Source organism: Gossypium hirsutum, chromosome A05 (assembly GCF_007990345.1).
Source record: "Gossypium hirsutum isolate 1008001.06 chromosome A05, Gossypium_hirsutum_v2.1, whole genome shotgun sequence".
NCBI classification, from domain to species: Eukaryota; Viridiplantae; Streptophyta; class Magnoliopsida; order Malvales; family Malvaceae; genus Gossypium; species Gossypium hirsutum.
This window is the reverse complement of record NC_053428.1, coordinates 104,430,085-104,452,097: the sequence shown is the minus strand read 5'-3', so window position 1 is coordinate 104,452,097 and position 22,013 is coordinate 104,430,085. Positions and strand designations below refer to the sequence as shown.

The following is a 22,013-nucleotide window of genomic DNA, read 5'->3' as shown; positions in this document are numbered from 1 at the left end:
ATTGTATATTTACAAAATTATAATAATTGATATTTAAATTCTAATTCTAAATTTCTCAAGTTATAGTTATATTTTATATATTAACTATGAGAACAAAAACCAAGCTGAAACAATTCAAATTTATTTGAAGAAATAAAAGTATGGAAATGGTTCAATTTATATGATAATTAGAGAAATAGGTCGATTTTGAAGAGAGAAAGACGAAAATTCTTTTATGTTTCTCCCCAAAAATTGACCTATTTTCCTAAATATCGAAAAAACGATACATTTTTTTAAATATTTTTTAAAATTAACAATTTCTCCAAATTTACCATATTGTAATTTATCAATACATATCTATTTTAATTTAATGGAGAAATAAAAAAAATATTAAATCGGTATATGAAAAATTTATTTTAATTCAATTATACACTTTAAACTTTAATTTTGATTGCAGTGGATTTTTTATCTATTAATTGTAATTATATTGGTGTTTGGTTAACACCATTACACAGAGATTGAAGAACTGATGCACCAAAACAAAAGTAAGGTGGAGATACGAGTTCCTGTGACCCAAGAGACAACTCTCTTCAACTTTTATGCCCTTACACTTTCTTTCTTTTTCTTAAAGAATAATCATAGCATATGTATTTTTCTATTGTTGATTGTTCTTTCTCTCTAACTTATTACTCAAAACAAGTCATTTAGATATAAAACAACCAATTAGTTAATTACAATATTTATATAAACTTTACAAAAATTTAAATGTTTAATATCCACTATACTATTAGATTAATGTCAATAATAAATAAATAGTACCAAAAATAAGAAACAAACAAACAAATAATATTATGATATATATTATATATATTTTTACCATTTTATTAATAAGATTATTGTTAGAATATAATTGTTTTAACTTTTTTTCTTAATTTTATGAATATCATATATATATATTTAGTCAAACATCTTCAATAATTGTTTAAAATTCAAACACAGCTTTAATAACCAATCTCATAGTCAACCAATCAAAAGAAGCTTTTGTTTAATTATGGACGTTTTAATAAAACAAATAAATAAACATAGAAGCTTTTGTATGCAATAACTAAATATTAAATGTTAGTGATATGTGAAAACAACATAAATTTCTATATAAACTATTGTACCAAATCAAACTGAAATTTAACTTTTGAGATTCAGGGCTACTTTTTAATTTCATTCAACTCTATCACAAAAACAAGTCAATTTCAAAGGACCAAAAATCTTATGCAAAATTACACTACTAAAAAATGCAAATTGTAGTGTACGTAAACAGTCTAATGTCTTCACTCACAAACTCATATTTCATTCTCTCATGCCATATTTCTTCTTCGTTTTCTTTTTTTTTTTTTTTTTTTTGGGCTTCTCTTTCCCAATCCAAAAGGCTCCCACCAATTCAATTAGTTTAATTGCAATATGAGAACTAGTATGAACCAAAAGCCACTAAAAGACAAAGAACAAGCTTTTACAAATTCATCATCTGGTTGTGGCGCGAGTTGTACGACTACTAGGATTTAGACGATCTCTCTTCAGCATATTCTCGAAATTCTTTAGACATTTGAGCGGTCCAACCTGTACGATGATAGAACACAGTAACTTACTGTAACATTCACCATCAAGCTAGCTAAATGTTTTTACTGATAATAGGAATGTAAGAAACGTGTCAAGCCACCTAAAGGTTCCATAAGACTCAAAGCCAAAACCAGCTTAGACCATGAAAGCCATCTTTTATCACTGAGGAATCAGTCTACCTTTCTATGCAGGATTAGGAAAGATGAAGATATGACACAAAAAGACAAGAAGTTGGTTTTTGAACAAAACTGCAGGCACAAACCTATTTACAAACTGTGTATGCCAGAATCTAAAACAGAGAAAAAGAGAGGGAAAAAACCTTCCAATTCCCCTTATGTGCAAGTTGGTTATTTATGTCATCTAGCCTTGTTATTATCTGCCTGAATGTTGGTCTCCTGAATGGCTCCTCACTCCAGCATTCCTCAATTAAACTGCAGAAAACGTAAACTGGTGTATTTTAGTAAGCAGAGAAGAAAAATCTAATAAGGACGGCAAGAAGCTTGGTTGTTGGAACCAGACTGGACCAGCGAGTCAGACTGAGAACCAACTGGGGTACCAGTCCAGAGAGAGATATCAGACCAGTTGACCTGTGAACTGGCACAAACTAGTTGAACCAGGCTAAAAAAGCACTTGAACCGTTTTTTTTTTTTATTATGAAATTTTTAATGATTTATTTAATTGAACCGTACGAACAGGCAAACTGGTGGCCTGACCGGTTTGACCACCGAACCGGTTCTGTAAACCTGGGCAAGAAGATGGATTGACTTTCCTTTCAAAACTTGTCAAACTTATCTTAAAAACAAGGATGAGGAAGAAAACAGCCATCTCTGAATCCCCTGTTACTACTTTTTCTGTGCTACAGGTACTACATTAGTAAATTTAAGGCTGAACAATTACCCATACGGCTATCAAGCAACACTTGATTTTCCTCATCCACCCCCCTCCCTTCCCCCTCACCACCTTCTTCAAGTCTCCAGCATTTCAAAGTATAAGCAGTTCAAACCCAAATGGTGTCAAAGGTATGGTTATGTTACTGCAGTTTGCTCTCACCAATGAATATCTATCTATGATCCTGATTTGTTCAATATTAACAAGAGATACTATGCATGAAAAAGCAATAAACTTCAAATATGCATTACAAATAACGTTTGCAGCAGCCCCACAAATAGAAATAGAAATTTTAAAGTAGACAAGAATAAAAGATAAATTTCCTTCTTTATTTTGGCTCAGATAAATGGGTTAACCATACATGTAGTTCACATTATGCTTTCCAAGTGGCAACAAGGCTTTTCTAAAATCATTGATGCATTCTGAAATGATGTACAAGCATAGATAAAACAAGGTGAAGGACTTACTCTCTTAATCCATAAGCATAGCACTTTGCAGGAGCTCGAAATGGTGGGCGCTCATTCTCAACATATGCTTTAGGAACTTCATATTCTTGCTGTGCATGAAATGGTGGAAAACCTTCAATCATCTAGAGCAATGATAGATGATATGTTATTGCAACTTCTACATGTATCAGATAGATTCGGTAATATAATAAGCAGAAAGAAACCCTATAGATCTCATGCATGCAACTTTTATCGAAATATCCTCCCTTCCCCTAAACACCCAAAAGAAACAAAAAGAAAAGGGGAGATGAGATGAGATGAGATGAGATGAGGGTTTCTTGATGTTAGAAATTCTTCTAGACTTGACAAGATTTTCTCTTTAACCCCAAATGCTAAACTACACTGTTGGAAAAAAACCTTAAATAGAGATCAGATATTACTCCGAGACATCAAAAATAAAGCAACTATTGAATAAGGATAAACAAGAGAAAAAGTTCAAAAAATAAAGAAAGATCTGTAGAAACTATTACTAATGTTTTTAAACAAAACAAACAAAAATATATCTATAAATCCCACATTTTGAGTTCTGATATCCCTTCAACCTTTGACATCATAAATGAATTTCAGTTAGAATAGATATACAGTAGTTCTAGCTTAAGTCTTATGCAATTGTCATCTATTGTAGAAGGCTTCAAATTTTGGGGAAAATGAAATGAGCAGGCTCAGGTGAAATCTTCTTATAAAATCAACTATTAGAGGCCTAAAAAAAAGGAAAAAAAGATTGCATGATTCTTCTTTGTCTAGAGTTGGGACGAGTTTCTAAGACTGCCACTTGCTCCTTGAGTTTAAGTTACTAGTTACACAAGTATTAGCAACACTGCAACTTGCAATATAAGCTTTTGAGTTGGGGGAGAAGAACTCTAACCTCTTGTAATATCAAAGCAAATGAAAACACATCAACTTTAGTATCATACTCTTCATTCCTATAAACTTCAGGTGCCACATATCTCCCTGCTCAGGAAGGATTGATACATCATGATGTATTTACCATTAAAAAAGAAAGGATACTTAGCTTTCAATTATTTGATTCAAATTAAAATGCAAAATTTGAAAGATGACATGAAACAAACATCTTTAGTCATCATTTTAACACACTTCTCCAGTAAACAAGTTAATCAAACAGTTAATTAGGAATCAAAACAACAAATCCTGCTACCTGCCTCTGATTTTCTCAACAAAGGCCAAATCAGATGGCTAGTCCAATAATTCACAAGCAAAACCCCAAGTATAAATAGATAACGATGGAGGATAAAGAGTTTTGCCCAGTGTAGAAAACTTACAAGAAGTCTCTTGAGATGTCACAGGTTTGTCTTCTTTAACTCTGTTTGCAACCTTGAGCAGCTTGCTGACTCCAAAGTCAGCAACTTTCAAATGCCCAGAATCATCCCGCAGTATGTTTCTGTTATCTTACTCATAAAAATGAACAAGCTTTAAGAAATCTTGCCCATTTGGATAATAAAAAAATGGATGTCCATGCCCAAAAAGTTATAGGAACTTAAGGTAACCAGCATATAAATTTAAGAAGGAAGACCTACGAAGGCTCAAGATCTCGGTGAATTATTGCTTCAGGTTTATGCTCATGCAAATAATTCATTCCCCTGCAAAAGGTAACAACGTTCAATTAAGGTACCAGAAAATCATCAAAATGAAGCAGGCAATAATAAACAAAAATCCAGAAAAGTGCTTGTTGCCTTCCCCTTGCTCAGTGGCAATACAACTTCTTTTGCTGATTCCATATTCCTTAGAATCCTTGTAGAAAAACAGCCAAAATGTGGAGAATAGATTTCTCCACAGCAAACATTGCAGCAATCCACAACCATTTTCTATACAATAACATAGCAACAGCCTGAAGGTCTTACTAGATTTGCATTTGTAATGAAACTGCCAACCTTCTAAAACTTATCCGTACATGATAGCTGATACATTAATTTTACCTGTTCCTCCCCATTTTTTTTGCCTTTAACTAACACATGTATCCTGTTGAGCCATTAATTAATTACATAGAGCATTAACAACCATTTTGCAATCGCATACTATGCAGCAAAAGAAGGACTTTACCCTTTCAGATAATTGTTTCTTTCTACCACCAACACTACACTCCTCTAATGTGACTTAGTTAAAGTAATCGAAGTTAATAATCTCTATCATAATCTTCATGTTCATTAAATTACAAACAACTTTGTTACAACTAACAAATTCTAACAGAATTCATGGATGCACCGAAACCATCGTAGCACAATCCTTTCTACCTAATAATGCATGGTTCATGTAAACTAATATTTTTTAAAAGGTAGAAGCTAACTGAAATTTCAATCAAAGACTCAATTTAAATGCTCACAAGAAATTGCAGTTTGTATGCCTAACCCCAACAGGCATCCATGTAGTTTACTCCCAAAATTTTAAAAATTGCTCATCAATATGAAATCCATAGATGTATTTTCAGCCACGTAACTAACCTAGCAATATCAAGTGCAAACTTAACAGCAAGTTTTAGCTTCAATGCGCCTTTTAGCTTCAAATATGCTCGAAGATCTCCCTGTAAAAAGAATTACAAAAATTAACTTTTATGATACATGATGTGGTAAAAAAAAATGAATATAAAATTTTGCTGTGCAAAAATAAAACAACAAAAAGAAGGTCATTATTATTCTTCGACCCAAAGAAAAGGACATTACATTAGTCCAACTGTCCAAGAACCAAGAAAAACTCCTTTTCTAGTTATTCCTATCCTGGTTCTCCCTAATCCTACAGGGCACCATCAGGGGCTAAAAGAGAAGAAAGGACAGTGCCACAAGAGATTACCAGTAAATTAAATGAGGGGATCTTCTCCCTATTTTGTTCAAACTAGTAATCTCAATATGAAGTAATTGGACATTCTGGTAATCTAATTTACTGCCCAGAATTGAGAATCTCACATTTCCCAAAGAGGTGGGAATTTAACATTCCAACTTGGTACAGATATATGTGAGGCTAAAATACCCTCATTTTCATGTAATCTCAGCCTGGGTATAAGTATATTTCAAATGGGCTTAACATTGTTTCCGGTAAAAAAAAGTGTCAAGGATCAAAACAGTAGCTTGTTGGTTGAATGAAATGCCCAAAAGGCCATGCCAAAATTACCAAACTACTTCAAAATTTTAGGTGTAACTTCAAATTCTACTTCACTTTCGAAGTTAATTATTCATAAAGTCAAAATGATACAATAAAGATAACTAACATTTACTTTATAATTAATAAACTTGATAAAATAGCAATTAAGAAATACAGCTCACAGTTTCCTTAATAAAGTTATATTTCATTAATATTGAAATTACATACAAAGTTCTGCATATTAACAAAAACAAAATAAGAACACTATTGTTTTCCTTTTATCTGTATTAAGAAAATTCTGAAAAATCCAAAAATATCTAAAAGCAATTTTTTGAGTATTATAAAGCTAGCAGTGTGCCATAAAAGGTACAGAGCAAAGAGACAAATGGCAATTGACAAAATTGCATGTCAAGATTTATGAACTAAAAGTGCAACTTGTTACCATTATATGATCAAACACACAACTGTTAAAAAATACATAGTGAACAACAATCTGCTATTCTAGTGGTGCAGAACACAATCAAACCTTGGGTAAGTATTCTGTAACAATTATCATTGGACTGCTTTGAGTTACAGCACCCAGAAATTGGACAACATTTGGATGTCGTATCTTCTGAAGCAATGCGAGCTCATCTCTGAATGCCTTTCTGAAATTCCAACAAGACATCAAAACTCCAGAAACAAATGAAATGAAATCACAAATTAGATTTGATACAAAGAAATTGGAGATAGAGGACCAACAATTAAACATACACACATACACAAAAATCACTAATAATGTTAAACAAACCCACACTTTTTCCTCATCAGTAAAAACTTCCTCTCCCAGTGTTTTAACAGCAACTTTAATGCCTCGCCAAGAAGCTACACGAAATGTTCCCTGTGTTAACATTCAACAATTTATATTTAGTGACATAGCATACTTGTTCATGATCAATACAGTATCCTATACAAAAGGATTTTACCAAAGTGCACTGTATACATAAAGATGGGGAAGTTTGTGTACAACTTCAAGACAGCATTACAACAACTTTAAGTCTCTCAAATAACTCACTTATACAAGAAGAATTACACTCAATTTTGATTAAAACTATGGAAGTTCTTATTAGAATTGAAAAGGATACATGTCTTAATGCATTAGATGAAGAATATTTTAGTTAAACAGAAAAGGCGCCATAGGTTTCTGAAGAATGATATAACCTAATACCTAACTCTAGCACACAAACATATGTACTTCTCGTCACAAGTTCAATGATAATGTAAACCAAGGTAGAGAAAGTAATATCAGAATGCATCAAAAGCATAAATTACAGCAATTGACAGACAAAACAACAAGGTTCATAGGTTACCTTTGTGATATTGACACTGTTAGAAAAGTCGAGTTCACTAGGATCAATCTCATATTCTGGCACTTCCCGAGAATTTTGAACATGCATCGGGGCTATCTAAAATCAAAGAGACTAGAGACTTTTAAATATGAAGCTACACTTGATAATTTAAAAAGAAACTAGACAAATTTAAGAGAATATCAATAGCTGCAGGAACAAGGTCGATTAAATACCGGAGGCTTTGCACCATGCTTCTCCAAAAGCTTGATCACATCTTGATTCTTATAGTAAACCGCATCTGCAAGTGGCTGTTTAGACAAAATCATCCATTCAATAGTTCTATTTATCAAAGGACAACATCACCCAAGTAGTTCATATTTCAACGATTATCCCCAAAGAAAGAAAACCAACAATTTCGGTTAGCTTTTGATTATTGCTTTTACTACTTTGCTTTTGGATGCCAAAAAGAAAAGAAAATAATGTGTATGTGTGAGGGGAATTTTTTTTTAAAGAAAGTATAAAATGCAGCATTTCACTGTGTACAGAACAATAGTTCTACTAGAACTAGAAGTAGTTTTCCACTCCAGCCATTTCTTTTTTTTTTCATTAATAGTAATTCTACTTCGTATTGGTTATTATTTATCGAAATTCTTTTGCAACTAGCAAAATACATAAAGAAACTGAATTTATAAAAAGAAAAAGAAATAGAGAGAGAGAGTTACAGTGCTGCCCCAGCGATCTTTAGAATCGACATCGGCGCCACGATCAAGGAGCAACCGGACGACATCAGTAAGGCCCTGGCAGGCGGCGACATGGAGGGCGGTCCTACCGTCAATATCTTTGAAGTTAACATTGGTGCCAGAGTCCAAGAGCTCCTTAATCCCTTCCAGATCCCCCTCGTTAGCCATGTACATTAGCCTCACCCTCGGGTCTATCGCCGCCTCGATGGCTCCACGAGACGAACCTTCCCGGTCGGGCGCCAGCGACGATTGCTTGCCCAGGGTAAATCGAACTGGCGACTTGCAGCCGGTGGTGGAGTCCATTGAGTGCAATAGAAGTTTAGTCGTTCCTTCCTTTCTGGTGGTTATTTGGTTACTCGATAGGTGTGTGCATTTAGCAAAGCCAGAATTTATATTTTAATTTATTAATTAATTAATTAAATTGTTTTGTTCTCTATTTTACCTTGTTTTATTTAACAATTATTATTTACTAACTACGTAAAAATACAAAAGCTTCATATTTTAGAAAAGTTTTGTGGTTAAAATTATAAAGGTAGAAAACATGGGTTTAAATTTTGAAATTTTATTTTTTATATAAAATAATAAAAATATCCTCCATAATTTAATTAAAGATTTTATAAGTATAAATAAGTTATACAAGAGTTTTTCCATATTTTTTTAAAATAATTATATTTTTACAGAAAATAAGTTAAAACATATCTAAAAATTAAAAATAGTTTCATGTAATAATTTGTTTCCATGATTTTAGGGTGTTCATCACTTCAGGTATAGTTTGAATTTGAATAGTATTCTTGTTACGGTTTTATCTTTTTCTTGTAATTCACCAAAATAAAATTAAATTTACTGTATCATAAAAAACATTAGAGATAAAAATTATAAATGTGCCTAATATTAGCTAAAATATCTTCTATTTTATTTAAAATTTTTTAGTTTATATTAAAATTACTATATTTTTTTAAACCTTTCATCACAAATAAAAAAACTATTACTAAAATCAAATTTAAATAATATTACATTGTTGGGAAAATCTTATTTATTAATGATTATTTACTATAATTATAAAATATTCTTATTTATCAATCATGTTTTTTTAACTCTTTCGATTTTTTTTTGCAAAAAAAATTATAAATATTTTAAAGGAGAAATGTGCAGGATAATTTGCAAAGGAAGAATATGAATGCAGATAAGAAATAAAGCAGGTAATTGCTTTCAAAGACAATGACGTTAGGAGATGCTAACACACCACTACCGCTAGGTATCATTGATATTCGATGACGTGGTATTGGATTCACCGTTTATTTTGGTTGCTGGGCTTCACTTAAATTCATCACTTTTCTGCCTATAGAAGTTACCGTTAGTTACAGTGGTAAAATTGTCTGAATCTTATAATTAAATGATAAAATATATTGTAATTTTCAGATCCTAAAAATATTATTGTTAGTACAGATAATCACGAAGTCTAAATGGATTAGTTTTCATGGATATTTTCTCTCGATAACTACAAAATATTATATAAGTTCAACTTACTTATCAAATTATAATCTCATTTTTACCCTACTAATTCTTACCCCAGAACTCTAAATCTCAACTGATGCAAGGAAGATCCAATTTCAACATATACAGAGTTCAATTTTCTTGTGACTTAGTAACAAAAGAAAAATTAAAGCAGTTTACTTACACAAATATATACTGAAAATTAATCCCTCAATGAACAAGTTAAGTGCTTTCTCTCAAATACATTAAACTTAAGCAAGTCATTTCGAACAATTATTCAATAAAGAGTATATTGAAAGAGATCTTTTCGACATCAAACTCTTTAAAGATCAGATCTATTATTTATGAGAACTTTAATTATATTGAAAGTCTTGATGTAATCCTTCGTTGGCTACTAATTTTGCTCAAAATATGTCAACCAAATAATGCAAGTTACTATAGCCTGCTAGATGTTCCTTAAATTGTAACTAACTTGACATTTAACCCTTGTAACTAACAATAACAATCTCCCAATTTGAAATTTTGACTAAAAAACATATCAATACATCAAACAAGGTAATTCAACCCATATCATGTCAATACTCCCCCTCCCCGTTAATCCATCCAATCAACTATGATTTAAAATAATGAAATTAATTAACTATTAGTGCAAAATAACAAAAACATAAACAATCAATATGCATAGTAATCTAATATCATAGCAGATATACAACAAGCACAATTCATCAAGTAAATGTCCCAGAATAGAAAAAGTAATAAAATTTAATGTATCATCATCCAAAAAAAAAATTCAACAGAACATAAACAACAATCATTAAAGAGACCATCCAACAAAACTCACTTCCCCCCCTTTTGTTCACAAATACAAAGGTATTAGGTGCCATAAACAAGTAAATCCATCTTGTAACGGAGATTCTGTGTCATCAGGGGTGAAATCAAGGGAGGCTGGCAGGGGACCAGCCCCCTAAAATAAAAAATTTCTATTTAAACCCTTTGAAATTTTTAAAATTTTAAATTAGTAAAAATCAAATTGTACTTTGGCCTACCTAAAAATTAAAAAAATTAATATTTTAAAAATTATAAAGATAGAGGCTATTAAAATAGTGAAATTACATTTTTACTACTGTAAAAGTTACAATTAAATTTCCCCTCTAAAAAAATTTTCTAACTTCAGCCTTACGTGTCATATACATTGGAGAAGCTTTAATTATTGCTCATGATACTAGATATTCTTTTCAAGATATATAACTTCTTCATCCAAATGCTCTATAAATCTAACCTATGCAACACATAGAACTCTAGAAAATGTTGAACTAGTTTCAACTAGAGGAAAAACTAGTGTAGCTCATCATCTTTATTAGTATCGAAGCATCCACTTTAGTGCCATTTGTAGCATGCTTTCCCTTTTTTTCGTTTTGAGGAACTTTCAAGTCCTTCTTCTCAACTTCATGAACTTCATCCTTCTCCACTATGTCTAGCTTTTACTTCAAGAGAATTTAGAAAATGAAGGATGTAAAAGGCAAAGCAAGCATTGTGTTCTTAGTCTATGCATACTTGACTATTTCGTTAAAAACCAATTGACCAAAATCAAAAGGAATGAACGATACTACCTTGTACAGTAAGGCAACTATGCGCTTAATCACAACATTCCTTGTACTGAAAATCTAATTAATCTAAATAAGAGTGGTTTTAAATTAAAATTTTTTGTTGACTAAGAAACATAAAACTCCTAAATAACTTAAAATATTTAAAAATATATCTAAAATTTGGAATAAATATATAATAAAATAATAATACCTAATAAATACAATATTAGGCTCATATATAAATACAATTAAGCCTAAAAATCAAATCCAATATGATTTAAACTCGAATTAAAAGCATGAAACTCGTAATTTCCATAATAAATCAATCCAGAAATTCTACTCGCCTAGTCTTCACTAAAACAGTTATAACTTGATCTCCCGAACTTGAAATTGAGTGATTCAAACTGCATTTAGAAGCAAAGAGATAGATCTTCGGGCACTATGAAGGCATCTCAATTTTTAGATCCCATCCAAAAAATTGTTGTAAGTTGACTAATTTCTGAACTTAATAATTGACAAATTCGGTGAATGGAATTTAATAAATTTCACAACATCTGTGTATGTATCAATAAACTTGTACTGATCGAATGAATAAAAAAATAGGACCCACCATGAATATCCTCTACGAGTTTGGCGAGACAAAATATTTATCCTACCATGTCATGGTAGTGGACAAGAAGGCCTCTCTTATAAAAGCCCTTCTAGTGATGGAGAAAGGATTGGTTTTTCAACCCTAAAGTTACTTTGCCCAAATACTTTTTCTATCTCTCAATAATTAGCTTGTCATCATATTCCCTTTTGGCTCTCTGCCTCTTTAGGTGAATTGACTTCCATAGAATCACTACTTACTTCACTTTATCTCTTCCCCTGTTGAGCCTTGTATAAAAAAAAATTCATCAATGAATATAATTAACTCTTATTATATTTTATATATATTGTTAATAATATTTTTACTTTACTTTAGTCAATGAATGTAATTAACTCTTATTATATATTTTTTTGATCAAGGATTGACTGGGTATTTATTGAAATAAACTAAAGAAAAAACAAAGGTTTCAAGCCTGCTAAGACAAGCCCAAAATATCAAACCGGGCTTTCACAGTCTGAAGTGGAGACCATCAAAACATAAAGAAATAATAAAAGAAACGGAAATAAAATAATGGATCATCAGAGAATTAATACGCATTGAAAAAATGAAACCTAATCTACTCTTAGTCAATCTTCCAATGGTTGGAAACCATTAATCTTTCTCGTTGTTTCATTTCATCTATCCCATTTGTTCTATTCGTCTGACGATAGCACTGCCCAAGAATATATTTCTTTGCTGTCTGCTTTAAAACCAAATCCTCTCCCTGTCTTCTTAGTCCAGATTCCTTGCCCATTGCTCTGCTGCACCAACATTGTGACGAATTGTCTCTTCATTCTCCAAGTATACCCTCTTGCTTCTCTTCAATGCCTCCTTCACGATATTATGGGCTCTCGTATTCTTTATTTTCTAGATAAGCTTGAACTCGATCTTTTGGAAACATGATTTCTTACTCTGGATATCTCTAATAATCGCTCCAATAACTGAATAATCAGTTGCTGTTGACTAACATTTCTTGATTACTGTTAATGAATCACACAATATTTGTATTTCCTAAAACCCATTTCAATTCCTAACTTAACTACTTCTAACCCTGCATATGCTTCTGCTGCGAACGGAGATGCAATATTGTTATGAAGAATCGATTTCGAGGCCAAATACTCATTCATCGTACCCTAGACCACCAGTCCTGACGCTGATCTAAAAACTTTGTTATCGAACGCAACATCAAACTGGATCTTCATAATTGGTAAGTCCTCCACAGTTTTTTAATTATGCATAATGTTTGATAAAATCTTCTTTGCTCTAATCCTTTCGTATTCTGCCATGTGGTTCTAGACTTTTTGAGTGAGGTCTTTGCCTATTGAATGTACCATTTCATGCAAAAGTTGATTCCTTGAATACCAAAATAACCATAAGGCATAACAAAAATATTTGCACTGTTCGTTTGTTCCTTGTTTGAAAATCGCGGCAAGTCACTCCCAAAAATTTTGATACATGATATTTGTGATCCAAGATAGATTTAATAACTGCTAAACTTCGGTGCTTATAGGACATTACCTGAAGATGTGATAACAATTTTCTTCTCCGTAACCACAACGAGGGCAACTGGCATTTGTCACTATTCTTCTATATTTGAGATTGCCCAAAGTAAGAATGTAATTCTAGGAGATGCGCCAGATTATGATTATAATCTTAGATGGTAGCTGTAGGTTCCTTAGCTTTCCAAAAAATTCCTTAATTCCAGTCTGTAATAAATAATTACTAGGATTCAGATTAGCATTTTGTAATAGCTTACAGGCATTACGAGTTGAGTATTCACCAGTTGGTTCGCCCCTCCAGACTTGAAAGTCCTCGTGATCTTATTCCGATAATGGGATCTGTAAAATTGTGCGAGCAACATCCGAGTGAAAGGTATTGCTAATCAGCTCTGCCCTCTATTTCCTATTTGTATAATCAATAAGATCCGATACTAACTCTAACTGCATATTGTTTGAACTATTATGCCTTTCCAATAATTCAATCCCCTGGATCCAGCAATCACTCCAAATGGAGACTTTATTTCTTCTTCCAATTCGCCAGCACAAACCTTTTTGAAGGAGACCCTTAGCTGCCCAAATACTCTTCCAGGTAAGTGAAGGTAAAGTTCCTAACTGGGCCTCTAAGAAATTCAATTTTAGATAGTATTTTGCTTTTAAAACCTTGACTAGTAATGAATTAGGATAATTAATCAGACGCTATCCTTGCTTAGCAAGCAACGCAATATTAAATTGGCTCAAATTTCGAAAACCTAAGCCACTATTTTCTTTTAAAAAATAAAAATTCTTCCAAGTGCACCAATGAATTCCCCTTTTCCCATGTCCCTTCTGCCACCAATATTTCGCTATAATATTTTCGAGATTATCACATAAAGAATTAGGTAATAAAAAATAGACCATCGTATAAGTTGGAGTAGCTTGGAGAATTACTTTAATAAAGACTTCTTTCCCACCTTGCTATAGAAACCTGGTACTCTAGTTATCGATACGTTTTTTAAGGCGATCTTTCAAATTCTGAAAAACTTTCTTTTTTCTCCTTTCCACCATATTCGTTAGACCTAGATAGCACTCTGGCTCGCTTGAACTACGAACTCCCAATAAATTGACTACCATTTGCTTATCTTCCTTTAATGTGTTTTTATTGAAAAATATCGTTGATTTATCGAAGTTCACACACTGACCAGAGCAAAGTCTATATTCTTGTAAGATATTTTTGAATAAACGCGCCCCCTTCTTATTGCTTCCCCAAATAGGATACAGTTATCTGCAAATAATAAGTGTGAAATCGACAGACCATTCCTACTAACTTTCACTCCTTTCAAAAGCCTTTCCCTTACTACTAGTCACATTAGACTCGAAAAGTCCTCACCATATAAAAGAAATAAAAATGGACTTAATGGGTTACCTTGACGAAGTCCTCTAGTCGGTTGAATTTCTCTCCTAGATGTCCATTCATGACTACTAAATAAGAATCAGTGGTAACACATTGCATAATAGCCTCTATCCTTCTAGTTGTAAAACCCATTCATATCATTATCTACTTTATAAAGTCCTATTCTACCCTATCATAAGCTTTACTCATATCGAGTTTCACTGCTATGAACCTTTTCTTCCCCATCTTCTTCTGCTTCAACGTATTCAGAATTTCATAAGCTAACAGCACGTTTTTAGATATTAATCTTCTTGGCACAAAAGCACTTTGTGCAGCATCAATACATTTTCCAATCACTTTACAAAAATGATTCGTAATAGCCTTTGCTAAGATTTTATACAGAACATTAGAAAGACTAATTGGACGAAAATGCGTCATATTAGAAGGCTAGAATTTTTTGAGATGAACACAATATTTACAGAATTAATTGAACTAACCTCCATACTACCATTTAAAAGTTGTAAATAGAAATCGGTGACTTTATCTCCAATAATGTGCCAGCATTTCTAATAAAATAATCCTGGAAGTCCATCTTTTTTTGGAGCCTTCGTACATCCCATCTCGAACACCACTACTTGAATTTCTTCTTTCGTATATTTTGCAATTAGTTGTTTATTATCTCATCATGTATACACCGACCAATGCCTGATAACAAATGTTCACAAGGACCCCTTTTGTCCTGTCGAGAATAACTTCTGGAAATATAAATAAGCGACTCCCTCCATTTCCTGTAAGGCATCTGTTTCCCTGCCATCTTCATTTAGCAACTTACGAATGAGATTTTTCTTCTTATGTTGTGTTGATTGACTATGAAAAAAAGATGTATTTTTATCTCTAACTTTCAGCCAGTTCAGTCGAGCCCTCTGTTCCTAGTAGCATTCATCTTTTTCAATCTCGAAGTTTAAATATATTTTTGTGTTGATCAACTCAGCCAAATTATTATCATCTTTATTGGCTTCATATAATTCTAATAACTTAGCCGTAAGAGCCTGCTTCCTCTTCTTTCGATTCATTTGGATTTGTCAAGCCTATTTGTTCAAACTCTTCTTCAAGTTTTCTAACTTTTGCATCGAGTTCCCTGAAGACATCTCCCAAATTCTATTAACTTCATTAAGGAAAGATTCCCCCAATGACCACTAGGCTTCAAATTTGAAAGTTCTATTCTTCAAGCGTCCCCCTTCGATACTTGTATTAATTAAGAGAGGATAATGGTCTGAAAAAGAATGCACTAAATGTTGCACTTTCATCTCTGGAAACATGGATACCCATCTGGCATTAGCCACTCCTCTATCTAGCCTTTCACGTATATTCGTCTTTGGAAGATTACCTCTTTCCTATGTGAACCATCTGCCAGAATATCCTATATCAATCAGTTGACATTCCTCCAAAGTTCTTCGAAATAGATCCATTCTTCTTTCATCCTTAGGTAGCATTCCTTTCTTTTCAGACCCATACATTATTTCATTAAAGTCCCACAAACAAACCAAGAGATGTCGTCAGCAATACTTAGACTTTTCAAAACATCTCATGATTCATTCCTATCTTGTGTATAAGGGGACCCATAGAAACTTGTAAATCTCATTTTACTCTTGTTTCGTTATCCTCAATTTCCACATCAATATGCCTTTTTAAAAAAGATCGAAGTATGACCGAAACATCCAATCTCCATGCCAAACATAAGCCACATCTACTACCTTCTGAATCAACTTCAACACCATGCACAAAACCGCATTTTTGGCGCACCCATTCCATCTGTCTATTACCAGGCTTTGTCTCCATAAAGAAGATGATATGGAGATTATACGTCTTCAGCAGATGTCGAAGCCATCGAATCGTCCATAACCTCCCCAAACCATGGACATTCCAGCTCAAAATTTTCATTGTGACCAGCTGGCTTGCCTCTTGGCAGCCGTCGATGATAAATGATTAAATTCTACCAATCTTCTATTTCTTGCTATTGAGCTATCAGTTTCTTCTCTCGTCGATAAATTTTCCATCGCTCCTCTATCTCTCTTCTTCCCTTCTTTTCCAATTAGGACACCATCCTCCAGGTCACGCTCTATAGTTGTTTGCGTCAAATCAGACAGTATATTTTCCTTTTGTCGATCAAGAGATGATGATCACTCTTCCAGATTAAAACCCAATATTGGATCGATAGCCTTTCCACTTTTTCCATTATTGACTTCATCCCATATTCTGTCCCTTGAAACCCGATTGTTCCTCCTATCCCCTTCACGTTTTCCATCATCTTCCTCCCTAAGCCAGATACTGTTCATTGATAAGACTCTACGTGATTGAGCGCACAAAGATAGATCTCAAGCTAATTCAGCAATTTCCACCCTAAGCAACATCTTAGCTTCACAAAACGAATCATTATGTCCCAAACGACCACAATAGAAACAGAACAGAGATATTCATTCATACTTAAATCTAACATGTGAACATCTTCCATTAAACATAACCTATTTTTTCCTTTTCAATGGTCTTCTAATGTCAATTTGAGCCATTATATGCATGTAATTACGATTTTCCTTCCCTAGATTTACGCCATTGTATTCGAAAAATTTTCCCAAAAAATTACTCAATTGTACTGTTAATTTTTTAGAAAATAAACCAACAGGGACATCATGAATTTGTACCCAAAAAGGGGTAAAGATTAATGACACTTTTAACGGATCCTCCCCCATTGTAATCTATAAAGATCCAACAAGTGATTGTTGAAAGTCCATGGTAATCCCTTAAGAACCAGTTCTATGTCTATGACATGAAAAAATTGAAATAAATACCTTTTTTCTCCCAAATCTCGGATCTAAACTCCACGGACCGGATGCCACAGATTCGCCATCATGCTTTTCATAGCTGGGAAGTGGATTATACTTGCCGTTAGGAAACAACCTATTAGTTGGAACTCACCCCTTTCTTTTCCTAAGACTGAATCTATTTGAATTTGCAAAATTCCATCCTCTTTTTCATTGAGTGTTAGATCTGCTAATTCGTTTTCCATTGATGCAAGTACCAACCATGAAACTTGGGAATCCTTCTTTCAAGGGTAAAATAAAGGCTAATTTTCAGAACACAAGTTGCAAAAAAAAAAAAGTGAGAGAACAAAAGACAAGAAAAAAAGACTTAAATACTCATGCCAGTGCGGCAAACCTTGACTTGCTAGGGTTATATTTGAAACATATAAATTATTTATTTTGTTCAATTAATTTGTTTTAATGTTAAAATTGTTAAAATTTAATTTTTTATAATTTTATATTTATCTTTACTCTACTTTAATCAACAAATGTAATTAACTCTAATTATATTTGAAACATATAAATTATTAATGTGTTTTTTAAAACTATATTTTAAACTTAACAATTTAATATTCATTAATTTTAATATTATAACATTAAAAGTTAATTTAATTAAGTAAAATCTTAAAACAAAAAGATATAAATTATTTAAAACAATATTATAACATTAAAAATATAAAGAAATTTTTAAACAAAAAGCTAAAGAAAATTTTTAAACAAAAAGTATGGAATAACTTAAAAAAACATTAAAAGGAAAGACTCCAATATGAACATGACTAATTTTTTTTATAACCTTATATTGTTATAGTGTATATATATGATTATCTAATGTGACATTGATTAATCAAATGTTTGCATGGTATTTATGTCATGTGTCACAATTTCTTTCGTTGGTGAAATTTTATTTATTGTAAATTAAGAACTTTAGTATTTTAGGGTGATATGTGTATCATATGTCATGTTCGGGCATCATATTAAAACAAAAAAAATTAAATTAGAAAAAATATAAAGTTTAGATATCAAATATTATATTAACTTAAATAAAAATTTATCAATTATTTTACACTTTTTGGCGTAATTCATAATTTAGCCTTTAAATTATATATATTTATTTTGGTACTAAATATTTTTCATACTTTAAAAATATTTTAGCGACAAGGTGATTATATTTATTAAATATCGATAATTTTTGAAGAAAAATAAAATAAAATAACAAAATAAAGCAAAAGAAATTAGATACTAAAATAAAAAATATATATTTATATATAATTAAGGATGTAATCATGAATAAAGCATACTTTTTAATCAGTGGTTTTCGAACAAAAGGCCTAAGTATTTATTCCCAATCCCGTTTTCCTCTTTATCCTTTTAACAGAGATATCAAAATCAAAATTACAATAAAACTCGAGATACGCACAGCGAAATTCATTCTTCGATCTTTGAACGCCGGCGGCGAAACACCGCTCTGTTTACCGGTGACGTCGTTTTGTTCAGGTTCTCTTTCTCCCTCGATTTCTAATTTCTCCTTTAATTTCATTCGATCCCTCTTTGGATCTCTATGTCGTTTTTACGTAATTGATGATTTGATTTGGGTTGTTATTTAAGTGTTTGATTAGGAAATTAAGTGGATCATTTCGTTTTGGGTTTAGAAAATTCTCGAATCTTGTTGCAGTTTCATTACCAAGGCTCGCGTTTTCGTAATCAAATTAAATTCAAAGCATATTTAAAGCAAGAAGATTTGATCATTCAAGTTAAAAAAAAATGTAATTTTGAAAGAATTAGCTTAATTGAAGCCTGATCGGAACTGAATTTCATCAGTTCAAGTCCTCACTTGAGAGCTTTCTCTGTCTGTACGCTTCCAGTCGCCATTGCGCCAAGCATAAATCTCATTGTACGGGCATAACCCAAAAGAAACATTATAGGGCAAATGATTCTATCTTTTAGTTTACTTCTTTGAGATTTGGGATCCTTTGGGTGCTACTGTCTGATCATGAATCTTAAATACTTTTGAGTCAGAGTTTGGATCATGAATCACTTGGCTTTCTGGTTGTGCTTACCATTTGGATTAGCCTCGTTTCCTTTCTTCTCCTGATTTGCTTATGATTTTCAATGCGATGTTGAGTTGTCAATGGAATTTTGGCTGAGCGGGTTATCATATAGACAGACATATATCTTTTAATTACTTACCCAAACTATCATGTATGTATTGGAAATAAAAATATAAAATGACATTTAAATACTTTAAATTTAGGAAAATAAACAGAAAAAGAACAGACAGTATGTGACCGAAATGTGAAAGGGTTATTTTCCAGCTAAATTAGCTATTGTTGGTGAACTGTTTACTGCTATATAAGAAAATACTGCAATAACATAAGGATAAATTAACTATCCTGGATATGAATGTTGTTCTAAATGTGCCTTTTTGGCTCCTTTTTACATAGGATTCCCTAAAATTTTTGTCTAATGGGCAAACTTGTTTGATCTTATTACAGTGTGAACTTGCCATCTCATGTTTATTTTCATGGAAAAAAAATTGCTATTCTTGCTGACAAGATGCATGCATTAGACAACTAATTCATAGAATCTGAATTATTATTTTGTGCTCCACGGTTCTCTGCTGTCCTTGGATCTTATTGCTTCTTCTATTTTAATTGCTCTGATTAAACTGTTAACTAAAGTTAAAGGCTTGATGAATTAAGCTAAAGTTGAGGATATGCCTTTAAAATTGAAAACTTATTTCCTTCTGTTTGGAGGTAGGCTAATCAATATTTCTTTCTGTTTCTTGTATATATTAATTAATCCTACCTCTATTTTCTCTTAATTCAGATATCTGAAAGATGTCCGGTCAATCCCAGCGCTTGAATGTGGTTCCAACTGTTACAATGCTTGGAATCATGAAAGCTCGGCTTGTGGGTGCTACAAGAGGTCATGCACTTCTCAAGAAAAAGAGTGATGCCCTTACTGTACAATTTCGTCAGATCCTTAAGAAGATAGTATCTACAAAAGAATCAATGGGAGAGATTATGAAAACCTCTTCATTTTCCCTAACTGAGGCCAAGTATGTTGCTGGTGAGAACATCAAGCATGTTGTCCTTGAGAATGTTCAAAATGCTTCTCTTAAAGTTCGGTCCCGACAAGAGAATGTTGCTGGAGTGAAACTTCCCAAGTTTGAGTATTTCACTGAAGGTGAGACCAAGAATGATCTGACTGGTTTGGCCAGAGGTGGGCAACAGGTTCAACAGTGTCGTGCTGCTTATGTGAAAGCAATTGAGGTTCTAGTTGAGCTTGCTTCTCTTCAGACATCATTCTTGACACTTGACGAGGCAATCAAGACTACAAATCGCAGGGTTAATGCTTTGGAGAATGTTGTGAAGCCAAGGTTGGAGAATACCATAAGTTACATCAAGGGAGAGTTGGATGAGCTTGAAAGGGAGGATTTCTTCAGGTTAAAGAAGATACAAGGTTATAAGAAGAGGGAGATAGAGAGACAGCTTGCAGAGGCCAAGCTGTTTGCTGAGGAACAGGTTGCTGAGAAGGTTTCCTTGAGAAAAGGGGTCTCTATAAATTCAGCTCACAATATGCTATCCGCAGCCAGGGAGAAGGATGAAGATATTATTTTCTAATGAAGAGGTTAGTTATGTTCTTTCCTAGGAGTTCTGGGTTTCTATCTGGTGCCTATTTGATGGTGGGAGATTCCTTTAATTATTTAGTGTTGTTTTGAATAAATGGTATGTCATGATTTATTGTGTATTATTATTAATGAGCTGATATTTATGACGATAGACGTGAAACATTTCAAAGCTCTCAAGTATGTTGCTTGAATGATCTTCTATGTTTTGTATGAGCTCCTAGAGCTTGCATATATGATATCATTGCTGTCTTGGTTGTATGAAAACAGTTTATTGGTACCCATACAATTTTGCTTAAGCGACTCCAGCTGCGTGTATTTAGTGTTCATTAGTTTCAGTCAATACATTCTACCTCACCAGGACTTATACTCCATGTTGGTTTTACGGAACATGTTCAGGGTACATGGGTGTTCTTTCTAACACTATTATCTCTCCCCTTAAGAATTCATGTGTCATATTATTGAATAAATCAATTAGTTTTTTGGTAACAAATAAACTTAAATGGATCTATGCCAATCCAATATCCAAACTCAAACCCAATAATCTAAAAATAATACAACCCAATCCAGAAATACTCAATGTCCAACTATTGAGTTTTCAATTCAAGCGTCGGTCTGGTCTGGTTTGCTTTTGATAACATTGATATTTTTTTATAGCAATTTTGAATACAAAATCAGACTCCTCCGACTTCCGAATTGCATTAATACGATTTATCAAACAATGCTGACAATGGGTCTTTATCATAGGATGTTGAAGGGCAAGCATATAAACAAGATATGTGTCCTGAAAACACCTCATATATGCATCG

General features: G+C 32.6%; 2 protein-coding genes and 1 long non-coding RNA gene across 11 annotated transcripts; 1 reads left to right on the top strand and 2 right to left on the bottom strand.

The window, feature by feature from the left end:
• Positions 1-1,160: 1,160 nt before the first annotated feature.
• LOC107959677 (integrin-linked protein kinase 1) lies at positions 1,161-8,521 on the bottom strand. 9 transcript variants are annotated; one of them, XM_016895789.2, is made up of 12 exons: positions 8,125-8,521; positions 7,636-7,710; positions 7,424-7,519; positions 6,869-6,954; positions 6,601-6,721; positions 5,441-5,520; positions 4,520-4,582; positions 4,265-4,383; positions 3,850-3,935; positions 2,946-3,067; positions 1,910-2,021; positions 1,161-1,590 (listed from the first exon to the last, which is right to left on the bottom strand). In XM_016895789.2, exons 1-12 carry the CDS (start codon positions 8,443-8,445, stop codon positions 1,495-1,497), a joined length of 1,377 nt encoding a protein of 458 aa, XP_016751278.2. In that variant the 5' UTR covers positions 8,446-8,521; the 3' UTR covers positions 1,161-1,494. The 9 variants fall into 9 exon arrangements, 8 of the variants coding, with proteins under 8 accessions (XP_016751278.2, XP_016751279.2, XP_040970300.1 ...); XM_016895790.2 differs by having other exon boundaries at positions 2,946-3,034; XM_041114366.1 differs by having other exon boundaries at positions 6,601-6,954; positions 8,125-8,514.
• A 6,616-nt stretch (positions 8,522-15,137) lies between these two features.
• On the bottom strand, positions 15,138-17,706 carry LOC121229641 (uncharacterized). Its single transcript, XR_005927492.1, has 2 exons — positions 17,565-17,706; positions 15,138-17,046 (listed from the first exon to the last, which is right to left on the bottom strand). It is a non-coding gene; the product is annotated as an uncharacterized lncRNA (long non-coding RNA).
• A 1,220-nt stretch (positions 17,707-18,926) lies between these two features.
• Positions 18,927-21,503, top strand: LOC107959679 (V-type proton ATPase subunit D). Its single transcript, XM_016895792.2, has 2 exons — positions 18,927-19,070; positions 20,403-21,503. Exon 2 carries the CDS (start codon positions 20,414-20,416, stop codon positions 21,197-21,199), a length of 786 nt encoding a protein of 261 aa, XP_016751281.1. The 5' UTR covers positions 18,927-19,070; positions 20,403-20,413; the 3' UTR covers positions 21,200-21,503.
• The last annotated feature ends 510 nt before the right edge of the window (positions 21,504-22,013 follow it).

Bases quoted from the DNA above. Each gene is read 5' to 3' on its own strand.
- LOC107959677 (XM_041114366.1), bottom strand. From the start codon at position 8,445: ATGGACTCCACCACCGGCTGCAAGTCGCCAGTTCGATTTACCCTGGGC. The intron at 6,955-7,423 runs GTAACCTATGAA...ATGTTAACACAG, and splicing joins ACAGTGTCAATATCACAAAG to GGAACATTTCGTGTAGCTTC. The intron at 4,583-5,440 runs GTTAGTTACGTG...TACCTTTTGCAG, and splicing joins TTTGCACTTGATATTGCTAG to GGGAATGAATTATTTGCATG.
- LOC107959679 (XM_016895792.2), top strand. From the start codon at position 20,414: ATGTCCGGTCAATCCCAGCGCTTGAATGTGGTTCCAACTGTTACAATG.